This window comes from Pinus tabuliformis, chromosome J (genome assembly GCF_031772625.1).
Source record: "Pinus tabuliformis cultivar Carrire ecotype Pingquan chromosome J, CPIR1, whole genome shotgun sequence".
In the NCBI taxonomy this organism is placed as follows: domain Eukaryota; kingdom Viridiplantae; phylum Streptophyta; class Pinopsida; order Pinales; family Pinaceae; genus Pinus; species Pinus tabuliformis.
In genome coordinates this window covers 109,232,133-109,255,458 of record NC_142295.1, presented here as the reverse complement: position 1 = coordinate 109,255,458, position 23,326 = coordinate 109,232,133, and the positions used below count along the sequence as shown (strand labels likewise).

The 23,326-nt window shown below is 38.4% G+C and overlaps 1 protein-coding gene across 1 annotated transcript in view; it reads left to right on the top strand.

Annotated features, from left to right (window-relative positions):
* Positions 1-23,326, top strand: part of LOC149225769 (alpha-mannosidase-like) — a 438,322-nt gene that overhangs the window by 359,723 nt on the left and 55,273 nt on the right. Inside the window, exons 23-24 of the mRNA XM_089380011.1 lie at positions 3,852-3,964; positions 4,054-4,144. Coding sequence (XP_089236137.1) covers positions 3,852-3,964; positions 4,054-4,144 — 204 coding nt within the window. The remainder of the gene's footprint in view (positions 1-3,851; positions 3,965-4,053; positions 4,145-23,326) is intronic.

The following is a 23,326-nucleotide window of genomic DNA, read 5'->3' as shown; positions in this document are numbered from 1 at the left end:
CTTGGTACTTTATGTGGACGATCTCTTTCTGACAGGTGCAGACCCTCTTATTTATCAATGCAAGAGGGAGTTGACTTCCGAATTTGATATGAAGGACCTAGGATTGATGCACTACTTCCTAGGCTTGGAGGTTTGGAAAAAGTCAGGTGAGATTTTCCTTTCCCAAAGAAAATACATTGTGAAGCTACTTGAAAGATTTGGGATCGTGGATTGTAAATCCGTGACTGCTTCGATGGAACTTAACTTCATGAAGTTATGTGGAAGTGTTGCTAGGACCGATTTGGGAAATCCTTCTAAGTATCGTCAACTCGTGGGGGCCCTGATGTTCTTGGTGAACTCCTGTCCAAACATATGCTTTGCAGTGAATACATTGAGTCAATTTATGGTCGAGTCTCATCACATACATTGGATTGTTGCCAAGAATCTCTTGAGATATCTCCGGGGCACAATCATCTATGGATTGAGATATACTGTCGGGAATTTGAGGCTCTATGGTTATTTTGATCCTGACTGGGCTGGCAGTGTGGTGGATTGTAAGAGCACATCGGGATGTTGTTTCTCACTAGGTGCTGCTTTGATATCCTGGATGAGCAAGAAGCAGAAATCAATTGCTTTGAGCACTGTTAAGGCCGAATATATTATTGCAAGTATGGCCTCCTGTGAAGTTGTTTGGTTGAGGAAGCTCTTTAGTGAGTTGTTTGGGCATGTGCAGGATACCACCGTGATCTACTGCGACAACCAAAGTGGGATTTGTATTTCTGAGAATCTTGTGGTTCATGACCACTCCAAGCATATTGATATCAGGTACCACTTTATTCGAGATATGGTACAACGGGGAACAATTATGCTCCATCACATTGGGACTAATGAACAGGTCGCATATATTCTTACGAAGTCCCTCAGGAAGGTCAAATTCTTAACCTTCTGTGAACGACTTGGAGTCATGGAGAGACCCTCTTATGAGAGTCCCGTTTGAGTTGGATATCGAGCTCTGGGAGCTCCGGGGGACTCTGGGTATTTCTTGGAGCTATGAGTGACCATAGGATGAGTGGTTCACCCTTTCCTAGTTGTGCGTTGTGTACAGGGTGAGTGGTTCACCTTCCCCTAGTGATGCATTGTGTACAGGGTGAGTGGTTCACCTTCCCCTAGTGGTGCGCTGTGTACAGGGTGAGTGGTTCACCTTCCCCTGTGATACCTCATGATGGTTGATATATGCATAAGATGAGTGGTTCACCTTCTCCTATGGCATATGAGTAGGATGAGTGGTTCACCTTCTCCTATGGCATATGAGCAGGATGAGTGGTTCACCTTCTCCTGCCAATATATCCTACCCATGCAGTCTGAGACTCATGGGAAGTACCTCATGTCTGACCAATGAGTTCGAAAATGAGGATAGGGACCATAGTACTATCGACGGATGCATCGTGTACTATCGTACTCCCTATGCTAGGATGTTTGATATTGATCTGGGATCAATGGAGACTGACTTCGAGTCAGTGGACAGTGGTATGATACATTCTCGATCATTTCTTCTTCATTATTTCTTCATGGTTCAACAGAGCATAGCATGGATAACAAAGATGGGACAGATTGTCAGATGATTTAGCAGGAGGATTTCTCCCTAGTTGAGAGGGAGTGTTAAAATTGGCAACTAGGGCCAAACTTCACCTTGGACAACTCATATGATGGAGATGATATTTTTATTGGATTCCTCTTTCCAAGAGGTGCAGGATTGATCTAAAGATCATCTCATTCTGACAAGCAAAAATGGAATTATGAATTTATTTCTTCTATGGACAAATTGCCAAGGTCAGCCTGAAGTCTAATGTAGGCTGATGAAGCCCAACAGACGTGCCTCTTCACCCTCAACATTGTGTATAAATAGAAGAAGCATTTTCCTCATTTGGATACACATCTTTCTCTCTCCTCTCCTCATTGGTTCGTACAACAAAGGAGCAACTCTTCTTCTTCATGTGTTGACTTGGGTTGACCCAAAATTTCACGCTAGAATTTTAGGATTGTTTTTGGGCCATCTGTAGCAGTGTTGACTGAGGGTCAAACTCACTCCTTTGACTGCATTTTTTAGGCAGGAAATCCGATTTCCTTAGACTGCATCTCTTGGCACATAAATTGGGGAATTTGTTGTTGTTTGACCTGCATTGACCGCAGAATTGATTGTGCATTGACCGATTTTGACCGAATTTTCAGGACTGTTGGGCTAAATCGGATTGTCTTTGGAGGCTGAGTGGACTAGGATTGACCAAGCTAATTTGGAGGAGACTTTCTGTGGTTTGACCAATGTTGACTTTCTGGTTAGGGCATCCTGTTGACTGTAGTTTGACTGGACTGTTTTATAGTGATTGGGCAAGTAAATTTTGCATAATGTACTCTCTCTCTCTGTTGAACTTTTGATTCAATAAGAAGATTTCATCAAAGGGTTTTCCCCATATGGGGGTTTTTCCCTGGCATCTGCCAAATGTTGTGTCCTCTTGTCTTGGCTTGTCTTTTGCGTATTGTTTATGTTATATCTGCATTTATTATCAATGTTAATGTGATTGCTTATCTGGAAATTGATATTGGGCTAATAAGAAAAATTGAAGTAAATTGCTCTAAAGCATAGAACATAACATTGTTATCTAAAATTAACAAAATCCCATTGACCTACTTATTGTAGTCATTTGTTAGATATTAATAAAATTATCCAAAGTTATTTAAACTTTTGAGTTCATGAAATGCATGATTTAATTTTCCAACATAATGAATAATATGCAATCAAGATAGTACTACCCAGATAAAATATACTTGAATAGCGCTCACTACTCAAGTATTTGCTTTTGCACTTTCACTATGTATTTACATTGTTATACTTTTGAGTCCAATTGACCTACTTATTGTGGACATTCGTTGGACATTAATAAAAATATCTGAATTTATTTATACTTTTGAATTTATAAAAGACAAGATTTATTTGTAATATTAATTTTCGCACCTAAAAAATAATATGCAATCAAGACAGAACTGCCTAATGGTGCTCACTACTGTAGTAAATCGTGTCATGTTAAGCAAGATTCCAGGATTTTGTGACACGCTAAAAAAGAAGTTGGTATACTATCTATGAAATATCACTTTCTAATATGAAAAAGCGAGGAGAGTATGTGACAGTTCATAAGAATTCTGTACTAATGGATTTCTTATCAGATGTTAGCGAGGCTTTGTTCCTGAATAAAACAAATTTACCGGTGTGAATTGAGTATCTTGTTAGAACCATTTTTAACCTTTCCTTTTAAGTTTAATGTATGTAATCAAGCTAATTGTTATGGGATAAATTTTGAGGTTTAAAATGGATTTTCTAAAGAAAATAGTTAAAATAATAAAATAAGAGTAATGAATTTTCAAAGCAAAAAAGAACAAACTAATTTTTTAGTGTATTTTCAGTGTAAGTACTCATTGGATGCAGAATTATATTCTACATGCTTTTGATAGATCCACCACATATTTTCTATTCCAATTTATCTCACAATGGTTCTATTAAAAATATGCAAAGTGGGAATTCATTGGATGTGGAATTTAATTCCACATCCAACAAATGCCTAGATTTTGAATTTTGAGAATCCTTGTAAGGAAATAAGTTGTATAGGCATTTGAATTTTGAGAAACCTTACAGGGAGAAAGTTTTAAATACAATTAAAAATTTTATGTTTCTCTTTCCCTCCAAAAATATTTTTTCTTATGGTTGATGTCATCCTATCTAATCCTATTGGTTATTTTAAATTTGATGTTGGTAACACATTTTTTTGGTTTGTTTTGAAACTCACTTTTTACCTCAAAATTTGTGTGATGTGAATGTGCAGTTAAATCTAGGCATCTACTTGAAAGACAATAAGACAGATCTTTCTTTACTTGTTGATCGTTCCATCGGCGGTTCAAGCATTTTTGATGGAGAACTAGAGATCATGTTACATAGGTTGACATTGATTTTTCATCGGACTTGTTATTATTTATGTTTCTTCAATCATGTATTTTACTAACTGTTACTCACTTGTAAATGCTCAGGCGATTGCTCCATGATGATAACAAGGGTGTGGCTGAAAATCTGAATGAAACCATATGCTTTGACAATAATAGGACTTGTGAAGGCTTGGCAGTAAGTTCAATTTTCATCCCACAGTTCATAATTTTTGGTTTAAATGCTTTTTGGGAAAACATGACAGCATATCTAGCTGAATGTTGTAAAACTGGTTTTTCTGTAAAGGCACAATCTGACCTCAAGCCTTTTCTCTTGTCCTTTAGGTAGGCATATATTCATTTTCATGTTATTTTTTAATCGTATTTTTTTAATATAAGCTGCATCTTTTCGCATGAATATATATTACTCTTTAATTGCATTACAAATGGATTCAAAAGAGAATAGAGATACCAGCATGGGCATTCCATTTTCAAGCTTTCAGGATATGGAGATATCGTTTTAGAAGAATATATATAATTAACAAATTTTCTAAATTTTGAAATTTCACATACCTCAAATTTGAAATAGGATATTTTGTCATTCATCATACTTTAAATGAAGTAAGTTTATCAAGTCTGAAATACGATGATCATCTTGGTCTTTGTAGTGTGATTTAGGATATTTTGGGATTTTTTTAGCACGTATGATAGTGTAGGATCTGTTAACACCAGATCCATCTATGCATATTTGAGTGTTACCTTCCAGCATATGTTTGCATTTTATACAAAGTTGGATTCAACTTTACAGTGGTCATCATTTAACATCAATGGTTCGTGAGTAGCTTAGCCATATAGGTACTAATTAAAAGGGTAGATGCATTATTAATACAAATCTTAGTAAAAAAAACCACGACCAAGATCAAACTCCTACACTAGTTAAAAAAAATGAAGATAAATAAAAAAATGGGATACCCCAAAGGCAGTAATGTAGGTTAATAAAATTGAGAGGATTTTCACTATGAACCCACTTTATGATGAATTAGAAAAGATATCAATAGCAATCATTGTATTAAAAGGTGATACTTATGATTGTTTGACATGGTTTAAAAAATTTAGTAATTTTTTAAACCATTGGAAAATGTTCATAAAAGGTTTCTTAAAAGATTTGAAGACGGCATGTTTCATTAATTAGGAATTTGAGGAAGAGTCATAGTACATAGATTACACACAAAAACGATTTGTATATTATATTTCAAAACCAAAATACATCACACATATATAATGTTAATGAGATCCAACAGATCCTAAACTAGGAGAGTATTGCTGAGAAAATCTCTTAACAAACCAAACCTGTCTATATACTATTGTAAGCGTTAATTCCAAGTCCCTCCCTGAATGCTTACATTACAAATTTAATATTACAAAGATTAATACAATTCACATATAAGTCATATTTGTCTGACCAGTCTTCATCAACACTCACATTTGCTTTGGAATTTCGTAGACACCGCTTTTTCTTTACCACCTAACTTCGACCTATCACTTGACCTCCATTTAAAATATCATTGCCTCTGACCATCGTTGATGAACTTTGTAGAATTGACACTTCATGACTTCCCAAAGGACAATCTCGACACTGAACCACCCTATGGACTAACTCACATCTATAAAAAATGCAGCGAACTACAATTTTGATAGTTATATAGGTGAGTTGTCTGGACACTGAGTGTATCCAGCATCAATTATACAATTGACCTTTCTAACACACAAGGAACTCATAAAAATAACCTGTAACTGATGCTCTTAAAGCCCGAAGGACAACAAAACCCACCAGCATATAACGACTCACATAATCAAAATAGCGATATGTTCTCTCGGCAACAAAGAACATCGAGAACCACTAATTTAATTATATTACTTTGTTCATCAATTAGTTTTGCGCTTTTTAGAAAACAAAACAAAACATTACTAATCACTGCTTTGGAAGAGTATGAAGAGCTCTTTATTAAACTCATCATCACCGTCACATGTTATCTTGGACCAAATTCCATTAATGGTAGTCTTGGATCTCCATACTTCCCTGTTATTTATTAGAGTCACGAATTCTACAAAATAACTTCAAATTGAGGTCGTGAATCTCAATATGCCCTTGGACCAAATTCCATTAATGGTAGTCTTGGATCTCCATACTTCCCTATTATTTATTAGTCACAAATTCTAACAAAATAACTTCAAATTGAGATCGTGAATCTCAATATGCTTTACTAAATGCAGGATTGCAAAGACATTGAAAATAAATAATCACCATCTTGCATCTTGCCCATATTGTTATAACTCAATATGTTGGCCATCACCTATCAAGCCTTCAAGCCTAATATGTAATGCAGGGCTGATAATTTTTGCATTGTGAAAGAGACCTCACTCATTGCACGTTAAGGAACAAAGTCAAAACTAACAGCAGTGACACCGAAATAAATATTTTACCACCATTATTGCATTTTACCGCCACCATTGCAGCAAACTGGATGTGTAAGGATCATTTCATAAACATAATTGTGGCATATCAAAACATACTTACAGCCAACACATGGTGAAGTTTGTATGGAACACATTGTATGGGGTGATTTTTACCATAATTCAGTCGAGTCAAACCATACGAGGTCTTTGTCGTGCTCGTACACCAAACTAAGGCATACTTTAGGCTTTCTCGCACGATGAAAGCATATCTCTCCCATATCAATTTCATATTTAATGAACTCTCTCTCTGGTCTTGTGCTACTGCTCGTGGTGGCGTCGTCCTCGATGCTAAGCCCGAGCTTCAACATTCTATGGGTTCTGGCAGCAAATGTGTTTGGCTCCACCAAACTGAACCCAGAGGTGAAGAGGGTGGTCTCATGCAAGAGCAACACCAAATCCTTCACCAATTTGTCATGCTGGTCAGCCTTGGCTCTTTTTCTCAAATCTTATGTAATATTCCTTTTTCTTGATATGGTCAAAGTGGACAGAAGCTGCCCATGGTATTTACCGCGGCATTTGCCCATGGTATCGGTCCATTGTATTTGCCTTTGCTTTTCAAGGGAAAACAATACAATAAGGTTTATAGAGAGTCTATCAAGCCTATACAAGGGGATAGGAGCTAGACAGTGGGAGCATCCTGAGTTGTTTATCTATTTTGTATTTGTTGAGAACTTAGTGAGGCCAGTTCTAGTTTGATCTGAAGGATGAAAACCCCGTGGGTGTACTCTGTCGGGTGGATCCATCCCGGTTCACGTTTGTGCTTCAGTGTCTTTGTTTTTTTGTGTATTTAGTCGTTGTGTATCCCGAGCCAAGGGCTCCATTATTTTGCTTGTAGTTGGGCATGTCTCGTTTCTCATGTATTAATTGAAATAAGGGTTGCAATTTTTTCAGATCCCTTTTTGTTCAATGTTTGGTTGAAAGTGCTTTTATTAGAACACCTAAATTTGTCAGATTTAGTGGTTAATTTTGTTGGTTGGATCTTACAGTGGTATTAGAGTTGTGCATCTTGCTAGCTTAAAGATGTTTTTATCGCAAATTGAAGATCAAGAAAAACTAGTCTTTGATGATTCTCCATAATCACCCTAGCTAGTAACTCGTCCAATTTCGGTGTTTTCTGCGACTACCCTAGTTGGCTGAATAATTTTATCTGCAGGAGATTGCAGGAGATTTATTGTTATTTGCTGGTGATCTCAAATTCTTTGTCAAAGTACCAAAAGAAAGGTCGTCTCCTGGAAGTTGAATTTGGTCCATAAAACCCTATCAGATTGAGACATACTTTCAGTGGAAGATCTAGTCACATGGGCCGCATCTTTTCAGCACTTCAGTAGGCCGAGACTTATTTTAATTGTTGTAGGTCACGTCCTTGCGGCAGGTATTCACCACTGCATTCATATCAAAAGCCGTAAAGCCGAGGGTCCATTCGAGAAGGCCATTCGTACGCAAGATTTGTTTATAGGCCAACAGGCCATACTCTGTGCGCAGTAGCTTGACCACGAGGCTGAGTAACGCTACCCTACATCCATTATGCAGAAGTCTAAGACCGAGGCATGCTTTTTTTTTTTTTAAATAAAAAGGGGTTGTGAAAACATTAATTTTAAAGGGGAAAAGGTTTGAATTTTTAGGCCAACTAATTAATATTTTATCCAATGGGCAAATTATTTTGTTAAACGGACGGAGAAGTAAAATCATTTATATAAGAGGGTCAAAATATCATTTGGATGGTCGAATTATTAATTCGAGAGGAAATTTAATTTGCAAAGGCCATGAAAATTATTTGAAGTTGAGAGCTTTTTTTCCCCTTGCAGATCTAGGGCAGCATTCACCTGAAGCAACGATCCAATTCACGAGCAACCGAGTTAAGCTTGTATCAATACTATAAGGCCAAATTGTTTTCTACCATTGTTGAGAGCTCGATTTGTGGGAGAGGTACTTGTTCCGAAATTAAATATTGATTGTGTTCAGAACTTCTAGTGCTAAGGACGACTTCATCTCCATTTAGTGGATCAAATACCAGGGGTTTGATGGTTATTTTCTAAGCATATATCAAGATTGAGCTGCATTCAGTTCATCTCAAGTTCAGAGAATAGAAATGCCAAGAAGCAGTGTTTGCATTTCTCCTTGACAGTGCCATAGATTGAATTTATTAAGTGACGAGCTTCATCTTTTATCAATATTAATTGATTTTCTATCTACTTGAGGATCAAAGTGGAAGGAAATCCCGTATTCAGAATTTATAAGAGGGCCGAATTAAATATAGAAATATCACAGTGAAGGCCGAGAAATTTGTATTCCAATCCCAAATTAGAGAGGCCGAGAGCTCATATAAATAAAAGTTGATTTGTCTCAATTTCTAGAGGGACTGAGATTGGCTTATGGAGGCCAAACTACCCGGATTAGTGTATTAGTCCTTCCCTGGCCTATACGTTCCATATCTGAAGCAAGACAGGTATAAATCGCAATTTTCTGATTTGCATTAAAAACAGGGTTTATGACCAAGGAAGGTCGTGTTTGTCTCTCCAAGAGATAAATCATTCACCAATTCTCAGAATTATTAGTACCCCAAAGAAGTCTTGATCTCTGTCTAAAAGGGGAGGGCAGAATTATTAAGAGTCTCTAGGGACTTTGTTATTAGAAGACCAAGCAATATATGTGATTTTCAGATATAAAGGGTCGAACTTTGAGCATCAAGGAGCCAGCTGACATTTCTACTCATGATTTGAAGATTTCCTTGAAATGGCAATCTTGAGGATGAGTTTGTTGAAGCTTTGGGACAAGTTGCAAGAAGTTTAAGGGTCAAAACTCTCACTATGTAACCTCACTTGGACAAATTTTTGTTTGTTGGCTGAATTGTTTTCTCAAGGATTATGGGTTGCAACAGAACTTTCTTGAAAAGAGTCTAAGGAAGGACAGGGAAGAGAGGCTAAGCTCTTCGCACTTGGATCATAGTTGCAATGAACCAAGTCAGTGATAGACCTTCGTAACTTAGAGAAATTAGACACATGTCTATCCAAGGTGGGGCAACCAGAATGGAAGAAACTCAATTGAGCTCTCACGCCATTCATGCTTGCGTTGATACAACACAAATTTTGGGAACATCCTTATGAAGAGGCCAAGCTCACAATTGCTTCTTGTCTCAGCAGGACCATGGCTTTAACATCGTCACTATTGCCTTACAATAATGATATCATGAGAGAGACATTGCAGCTGATAGTAGAAACCCTTCAAGGGTTGGACAACATTATGCTTCCTACCTTTCAAAAGCGGCGCAAAATTTTAGAAGTCATGGCACCTTTATGTTAAATTTGGAATGCGGTGACTTAATATTTCAAATGCTCTGAAACTTTTTTACTGACATTACATCAGCTCATCCCAACTAGGTCAAAACAAGCATGCAAAAGATTGTGTACTTGTTCTTAGGAGGACATGCTGACATTTGTAAAATACTAAGATCCAAATTGTTGACCATTTGGAGAAAGGAACTAATTGTTTCACCAACCGCTGATGATCTAGTTGAAAAGTTGGTCATGCAAAACATAAAATTGCTCAGAAGAGTGCTGACTAGGAAGGAGCTGAAGAGGATTGATGGAGGAAGCAAGAACAAAGAAAATAAAACTTGTAGCAAGAATGAACTAAGAAGGAGAGGACTATGTTTTATCTGCAAGGGATCTTGGGCACTTAACCATTCATGTCCAGGTGAAAAGAAGGAGGCAACAAGGATAGAACAAAAGGAGGTTCCTCTAGATCATGAGGATTCATCTAAAGGATTCGAGCAGTCAAGTATAGATGGTGAGCAACAACACAATGTTATTCAGAGAGACTTGCAGGACAAGCTGATGATAATCAGTCAGCTTGACAAAGTACATGGGGAAAGGAAGGAGGTAATTCTTCCTAACGATGTGGTAGACTCTTGTAGAATTGAGTCCATAGAGCTCCAGGAGGACATCCATGAATGGTATGAGCAATCAAGTGTAAATAAGAGTCTACCAGTGCATCCATGTTTGACAACCAGAGAGGATGGACAACAAATTGTCCCCATAGGTGGAGAAGGCCAGGAAGAAGACATTCAAGGAGACTTAAGTGAGGAGCCAGTAATGGTAAACCAACATGATGAGCATGATCATAAGGGGAAACATGAAAAATGTAGTATACAGGATAAGCCATTTCTAGAGAGTTGGTCAAAGGTTCAAGCTAGAGTTATGATAGTTGAGCATTTGGTGTAGACAGATACAGAGGAATTCAGCATGGAACCAAAATTGCCAGTAGAGGACTTTCGGGAAAAGATCATGCATTTCATGACAGATCTTATGATGTTGAAGCAGAGAGTTTGAGCAGTCTGAGACACTGTCTTACAGGAGAATAGGAAAATTGAGGAGCTCATAGGGTATGTGCCGAATCAATGACCAGGCTGCTTAGTGTTGAGGAACGACTCAAGTCCCTCACAAGGCAACAAGAGGAGTAAAATTGTGAGTTCTATAGCAACCCTCTACAAGAGTACATAAATAAGGCTTGCAGCACTACCAACTTGTCTTTATACATTGGGGAGAACAGGGCAGAATTCTCCAAATGGATCATGTTGGGTGACTGCGTGGAGCAACATGAATTGAGCATCAAGCAACATCAACGTAGTAGAATTATTCCATGTGCAGGCATTCATGCATTAGATCCTTACCACGAGATGGATTGGCGAGAGATTATGGAACGAACAAAGTTCGTTCTTAAGTTAAACACTCCAAAAGACTTGGAATATGTAGACCTCCTTTTGTTTTGTCCTTGACGTTATGTTGAAGTACAAGTTGAAGAGAAAGGAACAAATATCGATCCAGTGAATATCACAACTCAAGAAGAACACAAGCCAGTTAAATAAAAGACACATTTAGATGTTGCAGTTTAGACGATGAACATCCCAAGTGAAGGCTCTGTAACCAACTCAACAACATTGTCTCATGAAGTAAATCAGAATATTGCCACACACATCTCAATCAATTTTCGAATCTGTATCACTTAGAACATAAACAACAAAATTATGTTCCCAAGAATGTCGATGTCATCATAATCAATCTAGTGATGACAATTCATCACAAGTTTCTAGTAACCAAAAGATTCTACAGAAGATTGATTTAGGATGGTCAAATCCTTTCTTAGTGCGACAATTTTATTTATCACTGAAAATATCATATCGTCTTATATCAATGAAAATGAAAGTTCTGAGGCGAGAAGACATTCGAAACAGAAAAAGAGATCAAAGCGTCTTATTAGCAAGCTTTGAGGACAAAGCTTTTTGAAGAGGAAGGCGGTGTTATGAATAAAATATAGATATAAATAATGTAAATATAAATATTAATAACACATAATAAATAATGATTAATTAGTTAATGAAAATATATTCCCTAAGGACATGATTATTCATAATGGGACACCTACCTAGGGTATATAAGCAGACTCTCACTCTTATTTGTATCATCATTCTCATTCATACATTTTAATATATATTATTGTATCCTAAATGGATATCTACATATTCTAAGCCTTTTGGAGTATTTAACTTGAAGAACGAACTTTGTTCGTTCCAGATTATGAGTTAGAACTCTATTGATGGGATGATTCCTAGAAGGATACTCTTAGCCAAGGGCATATTGCAACTTGGGCTCCTAAGAACGAACAGTGATAGAGGGCTGAGATGGTAGAATAACCCACAGGTCCTTGGACTTACGTGGCATTGGGATCCAAGTGAATCTATTGAGGGCAGGATTGGCCTGAGAATTGTTTTGGATCCAGGTATCGAAGGATCCATTCAAGATCATTTAGTGTGGAAGCATGGGAAAACAAGCTGGTTTGTATGGGATCCTGGTATCAGTATACAGATGCTTTTGCTATGGATAGAAGTGGATTGCTTGAGGGCAAGAAATCTTTGGGTGGGAGGATTTGTAATATTTCATTTTCTTGATATGGTCAAAGTGGACAGAATCTGCCCATGGTATTTACCGTGGCTTTTGCCCATGGTATTTGCCTTTGCTTTTCAAGGAAAAACAATAAAATAAGGTTTCTATAGAGTCCATCAAGCCTATAAAAGGGGATAGGAGCTAGACAGTGGGAGCATCCCGAGTTGTCTGTCTATTTTGTATTTGTTGAGAACTTGGCGAGGCCAATTCTAGTTTGATCCCAGGGACAAAAACTGGGTGTAATTTGTCTGGTGGATCCATCCAGATTCACATTTGTGCTTCAGTGTCTTTGTTTTCTTGTGTATTGAGCAGTCGTGTATGCCGAGGTAGGGGCTTCATTATTTTGCTTGTATTTGGGCATGTCTCGTTTCCTAAGTATTAATTGAAATAAGGGTTGCATTTTTTTTCAAATCCCTTTGTGTCTAGTGTTTGGTTGAAAGTGCTTTTATTAGAACACCTAAATGTGCCAGATCTGTTGATTATTTTGTTGTTTGGGATCTTACATCTTATTCCAATGTAGCCATGGAAATAAAACAACACTTTGTCAATGCAACGGATCTTAGATCTTGCAATATGAAAATTGTTGACAACTCACATGGCGCAAGTTCTCCACAATACTGAACATGTAATTGATGAAACTTTACAACACTGAGTGTCCCATGGCGCAGACCAAATGTTTCAAACAGATCCACCATAGGTCTGCGGCTCACAATGGCTTTCAAAAAAATGAGCACCAGATTAGGGGTATTTTGAGGTCTAAAATGGGCCTCCTAAAAGAAATGTACAACCAAAATAATTTTTTTAAGAACCAATAAGATTTTCCAATGACCATGTTTCATTAATTTTCAGACTGGATCCAAAATCATCAAATAATTATCAAGTACATGCGAATCAATCAATCTCCTTATACAATCAACCAATGAATCACCCAACTTCTCAGAATGTTGTAAACAGAAAAGCAATACCAGTAATCTAAACCTAGAACTCTGCAACTATAGATAAGGCAGCCAATAATTATTTCAAAAAGGGGTCCGCAACTTCACCAATAGAACCCTGCGAATATCCGCAGTTCTTTTGTGTCTAGACTGCGCAGATCCGCACCTGATCCTTCTTCTGCTCTGCGTACCTCCGCACCTAGCCTTTCTGCTGAACTGCGTACCTCTGCCCAGATCCGCACCTGTATTGTCTGCTCGACAGCGCACCTCCGCACCTGATCCTTCTGATTCTCTGCATACCTCCGCACCTAGCCTTTCTGCTGAACTGCGTACCTCTGCCCAGATTCGCACCTGCACTGTTTGCTCGACAGCGCACCTCCGCACATGATCCCTCTGATTCTCTGCGTACCCCCGCACCTGCGCCTTCTGCTGTGCTGCGTACCTCCGCACCTACGCCTTCTGCTGCGCTGCATACCTCCGCACCTGCGCCTTCTGCTGCACTGCGTACCTCCGCACCTGAGCTGTGGATCGCCTGCAGATCTCCAAATAGAGCCAATTTATCAGTCCTCCAAGGTGCCACAGACTGTCATCTGATCATACGCCAATGAGATCACGATGGATCCGCCTTACAATTTACAGTATTCACCTTGATTTAGATCTAGCATTATCAAACCGATCATCCAAAATTTCAGATCTTAAGATATTCAATATTCAAAAGTTTCTAGCCAAATGATCTCCTTTCCTTTTTATAGGCAAGCCCATACTCAAACCAAGGGTCAAAACCATAGAGAACTGATACAAGGGACCAAAAACCGGGGTTCAATAATTTAGATGCTATACCACGGACCAAAACCATAGGATCATATACGTCGGACTAAATACCACGGACCATTCATAAGAATTCCCACGTGCGCGCGCTTCTCTGCATTGAAGTGAGTGAAATTGAGGTCCGCACCTTTTGAATAGAGTACCTGCGGGTATGTCCGCACTTCTTGGTTGGGGTACCTGCATGTCCGCAGCTTTTCTTAGGCTCACCTGCGGATATCTCATTTTCTATGATTTTGAGAGCCTGAATAGAGATCTGCCTCTTGAGTGAGTTGCCATCAAGTACAACACCTGTGCCATACCGCCAAACCTGAATCATAACGCCAACAATCTCCCCCTTTGGACTTGATGGCAACCCTAAGATCCTCAAGGTCATTCTCCCCCTTTGACATCAAGGGCAAAGGGTTACGCTCCCCCTGAGAGCATGCTGAAGTCTCTGCTCTGCTGATCACGCTCCCCCTGACTATAGACCAGATCTGAAAAAGAACCATAATCCACCATACACCATAAATGACCTTGACAAAAGAGATAGAGACATATTAGCAGCAATATTCAAATCAGCATCCATGTTCTCCTTCTGTACTTTCTCCTCCAAGATCTTCTACCATAATGCCAACAATGCATTATTAGAAGAATATATGCTCCCCCTGAACCTGTGCCATTCGATCTTCGACCAATCCATAAACCAGCAAATGTACGCGTATACCCCATATGAAACTCGCATACAACCAACAATCTCTGAAACAGATGAGATTCAACAACAAGATGATGCATCAACTACCCCCAGCTTTTGCCTGAGGTATTCAAAGGTCTCCCTGGGCAGTGGTTTGGTGAGTATATCAGCAACTTGTTCCTTTGAAGGAACATACTCCAACTTGACCTTTTGTTCAAGCACTTGTTCCCGAAGAAAATGATATTTGATAGGTATATGCTTGGTCTTTGAATGCATGACTGAGTTCTTTGAAATGCTGATAGCACTTGTATTATCACATAGGATTGAGATAGGTGGAGTACAAGTGATTTGAAAGTCTTGCAAAGTTTGCATCATCCAAAGAAGTTGTGTGCAACAAGATGCAGCAGCCACATACTCCGCTTTAGCTGTAGATAAAGCAATTGAACTCTGTTTCTTGCTGAACCAAGATACTAATCTGGAACCCATGAAGAATGCTCCTCCACTAATGCTTTTTCTGTCATCCACGCTTCCAGCCCAATCTGCATTTGTATAAGCATGAAGTGTTAGATCTGTATCTCTAGGATACCATAAGCCATAGTTTGAGTTCCTTGAAGGTACTTGAAGATTCTCTTAACTGCCTGAAGATGAGTTTCCTTTGGATTTGCCTGAAATCTTCCAACTATTCCCACTGCATGCATGATGTCTGGTCGGGTACCTATCAAATAAAGAAGACTTCCAATCATGGATCTATAGGTTGGTTGATGCACTGCTGTTGATTCATCATTTGCACTGAGGCTGCATCCTGTAACCATAGGGGTACATACTGGTTTTGCATCTTCCATGCCATATTTCTTCAAGATCTGCTTGAGATACTTGGTTCGAGACAAAAAGATACCGCCTTAATTTTGTTGGATTTGCATTCCAAGAAAATATGTCAGTTCTCCAAGCAAAGACATTTCGAATTCTTTCTGCATCACCGAGGCAAAGCTTTGGCTCATAGCTTCTTCATTGTTGCCAAAGATAATATCATCTACATACACAACAAGTATTAGCAATTTGTCATTTTCAATTTTTATATAAAGATTGCTATCTGCTGACCCTTTTGAAAAACCTTGTTGATGAAGATATTTGTCCAAGCGGTAGTACCAAGCCCTTGGAGCCTGCTTAAGACCATAGAGAGCCTTTTTTAGTCTGCATACAAGATTTGGATCATTCCCAAGAATGAAACCATCTGGTTGCTCAATGTACACTTCTTCTTCTAAGTCTCCATTCAGAAAGGCTGATTTCACATCCATTTGAAATACTTTGAACTTCTGAAAGCTAGAGAGAGCAAGGAACATTCTGATGGCCTCAAGTCTTGCAACAGGAGCAAAAGTTTCTTCAAAGTCTATTCCTTCTTGTTGGGCGTACCCTTTACAAACAAGTCTGGCCTTGTTTCTAATTACTTCCCCATTTTCATTCAACTTGTTTTTGAAAATCCATTTTGTCCCTATGACATTCTTATCTTTTGGTCTAGGAACCAACTCCCAAGTGTTGTTCTTTTCGATCTGCTCAAGTTCTTCATCCATTGCCTTGACCCAGCATTCATCTTTGCATGCCTCTCTTACATTTTTTGGTTCAGTGGAGGAGAGTAATGCCAAATAGCTTGAAGCTTCTGCAATTGTTCTTCTTGTTTGTACGCCTGCCTACTTTTGCCCCAAGATTTGAGATTCTGGATGATTCTTTTGAACATACCTGGATGGAGTCTTCTCTTCTATTCTTATCTGTTCCTCTGGTGCCTCTTGAGGTTCTTCTTCATCATCAGTCTGATTTAAAGGATGATCTTCATCCTCTTCGATATTTTCATAATTTACTTGCCTAGGAATGTTCCCTTCTTCATCAACCACTACATCAATGCTGTCAACTATTCTTCCAAGTCTTTTGTTGTAACACTTATATGCTTTGCTGTGAGGAGAATAACCAAGGAGAATCCCTTCATCTGCTCTAGGTTCAAACTTGCCAAGATGTTCATCATTATTCTTAATATAACATTTGCTTCCAAAGATTTTGAAATGTTTTACCGAAGGAGTCTCACCATACCAGAGCTCATGAGGAGTTTGAGTGCTGTTCACCTAGACATTTGTTTTGTTGAGAATAACGACCGCAGCAAATGCAGCTTCACCCCAGAAGGTTGCGGGAGTTCTAGATTCATCAAGCATAGCACGAGCCATTTGTTGAACCGTTCTGTTCATCCTTTCCACTACTCCATTTTGCTGAGGAGTCCTAGCTGTAGAGAATTCCCTTCTTATTCCATGTTCTTCACAAAAATCGAAAAATTCATTTGAGGTAAACTCCCCACCTCTATCAGACCTGAGGCACTTAATTTTGTGATCTGATTCGTTTTCAACCAAGGCTTTGAAAGATTTGAATTTTTCGAAGGCTTCGTCTTTGTGCTTCATAAGTCCTATCCAAACCATCCTAGAGAAGTCGTCAATGAATAATATAAAGTATTCTTCTCCTCGAGGTGACCTTTTCCTAGATGGACCACATACATTTGTATGGACTAGTTTAAGAGGCTTGCTAGCTGATCCTTCCTTCTCAGGGAAGTTAGTTCTGGTTTGCTTACCAAACTGACATGATTTGCATATTGTATTGTCTGGTATTCTGATGTCTGGAAGACCACGAACTGCATGGTATTTGCATGCTTTCCTTATCTGTGAAAAGCTTAGATGCCCCAACCTCCGGTGCCATAACCAGTGTTCATCATTCTTGCTCAAATAACATTGTTGTTGTCCTTCTTCAAATATGTATAAATTATTTGGAGTTCTTATGCCTTTGATCATTGTTTTTCCTGTATCAAGATCACGAACACTACATCCATTTGATCGAAATATTACCTTAGTTCCTTGATCGCACATCTGACTGACACTCAGTAGATTATGCTTCAAGCCATCAACATACAAAACATTTCCAGCCTTGACTTTTTCTTTCAACTGAACAGTGCCTTTTCCTTTTATGACTGCAGGGGTATCATTTCCAAAAGAAACTTTCTTTCCTTTTTCTAAAGCACTATATGATTGAAGTTTTTCTTTATCACCTGTCATATGCTTCGAACATCCACTGTCGATGTACCATTGATTTTCTTGTCCTTCTGCATATAAAGCTATCCCACATCTTTCTGGTTGCGGTTCCTTCATTCTCCATGTTCTGGCATTTGAGGTTTGTTCCTTCTGAGTTGTCTTCCGAAACCTGCTCCTGCATTCAGACTCTTCATGACCGAAGTTATTACAAATAGAACATTCAATTTCACTTTCAAGGGCGGAAAAGTTGTTATAGGTCCTTTTCGTGATTCCAGTCATACTTCTTTGTTTTTGAGCTTCTCTAGTCATGATTGTTTTATAGGCAACACATTGAGCTGCTTTGTGACCAAAGTTATGGCAAGAGAAACATTGGCCATTGAAAAAACTCCTGCGATTATCAAATCTATCAACCAACTGATTGTAGTTTCTACTGACATCCATTCTTGAGGCAAATTGGGAAGATTTTACCTGTGGCTGGTTGTAGCTTCTGTTTGTCCTTAAGGTGGATTGGCCCCGATTTTCTTGATAGTCTTTGTTCGTTCTTGAGGTAAATTGTCCCTAATTTACCTGATGATTTCTATTAGGCCTTTGCTCGCTCCTCCTTGCTGCATCAAGATAACTTTTGGAGGTGGATGCTTGAGATGCTTCTCCATTATATCCCAGATCTGTCTTGATTAGTGGAGAACGCTGCACATTGATAATCTCGTCCAGAGTTTCAGATCCTTTAACAAATTTAAGATTAAGAGCTTTTGTTTTCTCAATCTCTTTTCTAAGACTAACAATTTCACATTCCAATTTTTCGTGATGTTTTCCCTTTCAGCTAGTTGACATTGCAAAGAATCAATAATCACATTTTTCTCTTCTAAACAAATTTTGAGATTAGAAATCTCTTCATAAAGACCTTCATCCACAACATCCATGTAATCATCATCTTCAAAAGCCATTAAAAGTTTATAATTATTACCTCGTTCATCTTCATCACTATTTGAAAGTCCATCACTATCTTCATGAGTGTAATAGCTTTTCTTATTTGCATTTTGTTTCTTGTTCCATCTAACAGGTTCCTTCCCCTTGTCAATCTTATCCTTATGAGGACATTTGGCAGCATAGTGACTGACTCTTCCACAAGCAAAGCATTTAAAAGGTAACTTACCTCGGAATTGTCCAGCACCCTGTTGAAGGTTTTTGACAAAATTTGATTCTTCTTCTTCTTCTGACACGTGTCCTGACTCATAGTAATCTCCTTTGCCTGAAGCCTTGAAGGCAGCTTCTCTCCTATCTGATGGTCCTCCTTTCCTCATTTCATAAGCAGTCAGAATTTCGTGCAGCTGTGACATGGTAAGGTTTCGTAGATTCTCCTTTTCTTCTATTGCAGAAACTTTAGATTCAAACCTAGGGGACAAAGATCTTAGAACCTTTTCAACCACAACAGCCTCTTTTATTTCTTCACCCAGATTTTTCATACAATTAACAATCTCATCTACACGAAGGAAATAGTTAGCGACACTTTCATCGTTGTGCATTCTGAGATTTTCATACTGAATTCCGAGGGTTTGAAGTTTTGCTCGTTTTACCTGATCATCTCCTTCATAGCTCAGAACAATCTTGTCCCATATTTCTTTTGCGGATTTATACTGCATAACCTTCACGAATTCTGATTGAGATAGACATCCTAATAGAGTATTGACAGCCTTTGCATTTGTTTCATATTTCTTCTTCTCAGCCGGATCTGTAGGAGTTGCTGATGGAAAAGTGTACCCTGTATCTATGATATCCCAGACTTCTGTACCAAGAGATTGAAGATAGACAGTAACTCTTACCTTCCAATATACGAAGTTTGTCCCGTCAAAAATTGGTGGCCTGATAGATGCTTCTCTCTCGTAGTTGCTCATGATGATGGATCTTCCTTCAAGCGATCAAGCTTCTTCAGAAGGACCGGCTCTGATACCAATTGTTGGAAATAATACTGAGAGGGGGGTGAATCAATATTATCAAATTCTTTTCAATATACCTTCCAGATTTATACTTTAATTTATTCTTCAGATATTGATCATTAACTTGTATGTCAGTACCATATAATAAAGAACAAGAACAAGAAAAACAGATGGTCACACCAAAGAACACCAGATATAAGGTGGAAACCCAATGTGGGTGAAAACCACCTTCTGCAATATGTCTCTATCTTCTTTCAATTAGAAACTTATTTTACAATGATTTTGTTCTGGTGCAGTCTTTTACCAGTACACAGGCTGCAACCTGCAGAGAGCTACAACCCTCTCTCGTTTTCCAGTTTCTCCTGGAAGGGAGCTACAACCCCCTTAGCTCTTCTACTACTTTTCTTCCAAGGACCACGTTTCATTAATTTTCAGACTGGATCCAAAATCATCAAATAATTATCAAGTACATGCGAATCAACCAATCTTCTTATACAATCAACCAATGAATCACCCAACTTCTCAAAATGCTGTAAACAGAAAAGCAATACCAGTAATCTAAACCCAGAACTCTGCAGCAATAGATAAAAGGCAGCCAATAATTATTTCAAAAAGGGGTCCGCAACTTCACCAATAGAAGCCTGCGAATATCCGCAGTTCTTCTGTGTCTAGACTGCGCAGATCTGCACCTGATCCTTCTTCTGCTCTGCGTACCTCCGCACCTAGCCTTTCTGCTGAACTGCGTACCTCTGCCCAGATCCGCACCTGTACTGTCTGCTCGACAGCGCACCTCCGCACCTGATCCTTCTGATTCTCTGCGTACCTCCGCACCTAGCCTTTCTGCTGAACTGCGTACCTCTGCCCAGATCCGCACCTGCACTGTCTGCTCGACAGCGCACCTCCGCACCTGGTCCTTCTGATTCTCTGTGTACCCCCGCACCTGCGCCTTCTGCTGTGCTGCATACCTCCGCACCTGCGCCTTCTGCTGCACTGCGTACCTGCGCACCTGCGCCTTCTGCTGCACTGCGTACCTCCGCACCTGAGCTGTGGATCGCCTGCGGACCTCCAAATAGAGCCAATTTATTAGTCCTCCAACGTGCCACAGACTGTCAGATCCACAGATCTGATCATACGCCAATGAGATCACGATAGATCCGCTTACAATTTAAAGTATTCACCTTGATTTAGATCTAGCGTTATTAAACCAATCATCCAAAATTTCAGATCTTAAGATATTCAATATTCAAAAGTGTCTAGCCAAATGATCTCCTTTCCTTTTTATAGGCAAGCCCATACTCAAACCAAGGGTCAAAACCATAGAGAACCGATACAAGGGACCGAAAACCGGGGTTCAATAATTTAGATGCTATACCACGGACCAAAATCATAGGATCATATACGTCGGACTAAATACCACGGACTATTCATAAGAATTCCCACGTGCGCGCACTTCTCTGCATTGAAGTGAGTGAAATTGAGGTCCGCACCTTTTGAACAGAGTACTTACGGGTATGTCCGCACTTCTTGGTTGGGGTACCTGCGGGTCCGCAACTTTTCTTAGGCTCACCTGCGGATATCTCATTTTCTATGATTTTGAGAGCCTGAACAGAGATCTGCCTCTTGAGTGAGTTGCCATCAAGTACAACACCTGTGCCATAGCGCCAAACCTGAATCATAATACCAACAGATTCACCATTTTTGGAGTAAAAAAGTAAAAAGATTAAAAAATAATAAAACAATAAAACTACTTTTTCAACTCGTATTTTCAATTTATCTCCCTAAGATTTTACTCAAATTTCAAGTGTGAGTATTCGTTGGATGAAAAATTTAATTCTTCAACTAAGGAATACCCATGTTGCATACTTTCGATGGAACCTGCGACATGAAAAATGTGAAATACATGAAAAAATGTGATTGCAATCATGTCTTTCAATTTCTCATTTCTCATGTAGCAAGGTCCATCGAAAGTATGCAACATGGGTACTCCTTTGATGATGAATGAAATTTTGCATCCAATGAGTGTTGTCGCTCGAAATTTGAATAAACCCATAAGGAGATAAGTTGAAAATACGAATTGAAAAAACAACTTTTTATTTTCCTTCCAAAATTTGATGATGTAATCTAATCTTATTTTATTATTTCCACTATTATTTTATAATTTCTTTAGGAGACCCATTTTATACCTCAAAACTCCCCTAATGTGGTGCAATTCACAACTCCACATTGCAAGCTTACACTTACAAAGACAACAACACACAAAAATATTTTCTATCACAACAGAAAACACACACCTATGCTATGCTAATTTATGTACAGAGGATCAGCTCTCGTGCCTCTCACATCTTCTTGGCCTTCCCATAAGGAAATTAAGCCAAAACAGGCTCTCATACCAATTTAGGAATTTGAGAAAGGTTCACAGTGCCCAGATTATATACAAAAACAATTCATATATTACACTACAAAATCAAAATACCTCCCACATATATAGTGCTAATAAAATCTAAAAATTTTCAAACTAAGAAAGTATTGTTGAGAAAATCTCTCAACCGCTTAATCCACTCAACAAACCAAACCTACCTATACTATTATATGCCTTATTCCGCAGTCATTTTATGCCAAACAAAAACAATTAACCAATCTAATTATGATTGAAGCCTTAATGATTAGATTTCTCAATTTTATACATTATCAACTATTAAAATGGTATTTTTCGAGATTAAAATCCATTATCAGGCTAACAACACCTAATAATTTGAGTGAAGCTAGAAGTATCGTAAAATGATCGCAACAGAAAAAGACATGGTCGCAAAAAGTAAGAACCCTATTTAGAAAAATGCATAGAGGAAGATTCGCATAGACAAATGCGGAAGGAAAAACCAGAGGAGACAAATAAAATATAATAATTCTATTAATGTGCAACAAATAACCCAAATAGATAAATGAATCTGCTAAGTGCGATAATATGAACATGCCACCGTGTTCTGCTATTTCCCGAATATCAAAGAATGACAAACAAATGCTTTCAAGTTCGTCCCGACGCCTAAATTCATATGTAAATTCCTTGTTTTTCACAGGAATTTGTTGGTATTCAATTATTTCGAAAATTAAATAAATGCACTCTGTAAATATTCAGATGAACGGCTACGTTCAAGGTACTCTGCAATCAAAATGTTAAAAATGAAGAATAATGAAATTCTTCATAGGATACGGCTTGCCAGAACTAGAAGGGTGATAAAAAATCAGGCATCCTGCAATACGTAATCCCTTCGCAGTTAGCGGCCATTCACATCAAAGCAAATAGCCCATCCACAGGCCCCGCACAAATTATATACCTATCCCACCCAACGAGTATTATATTTATATATAATAGATTTCATATAAGTAGAAATCTGTTTGGATTAAATTATTATAATGTTAACCTATCCAATATGTTTGGATAATAAATGAATATCAATAAATACTATGGTTAAGGTTATGACAAAGGTGAATTTTTGAAATT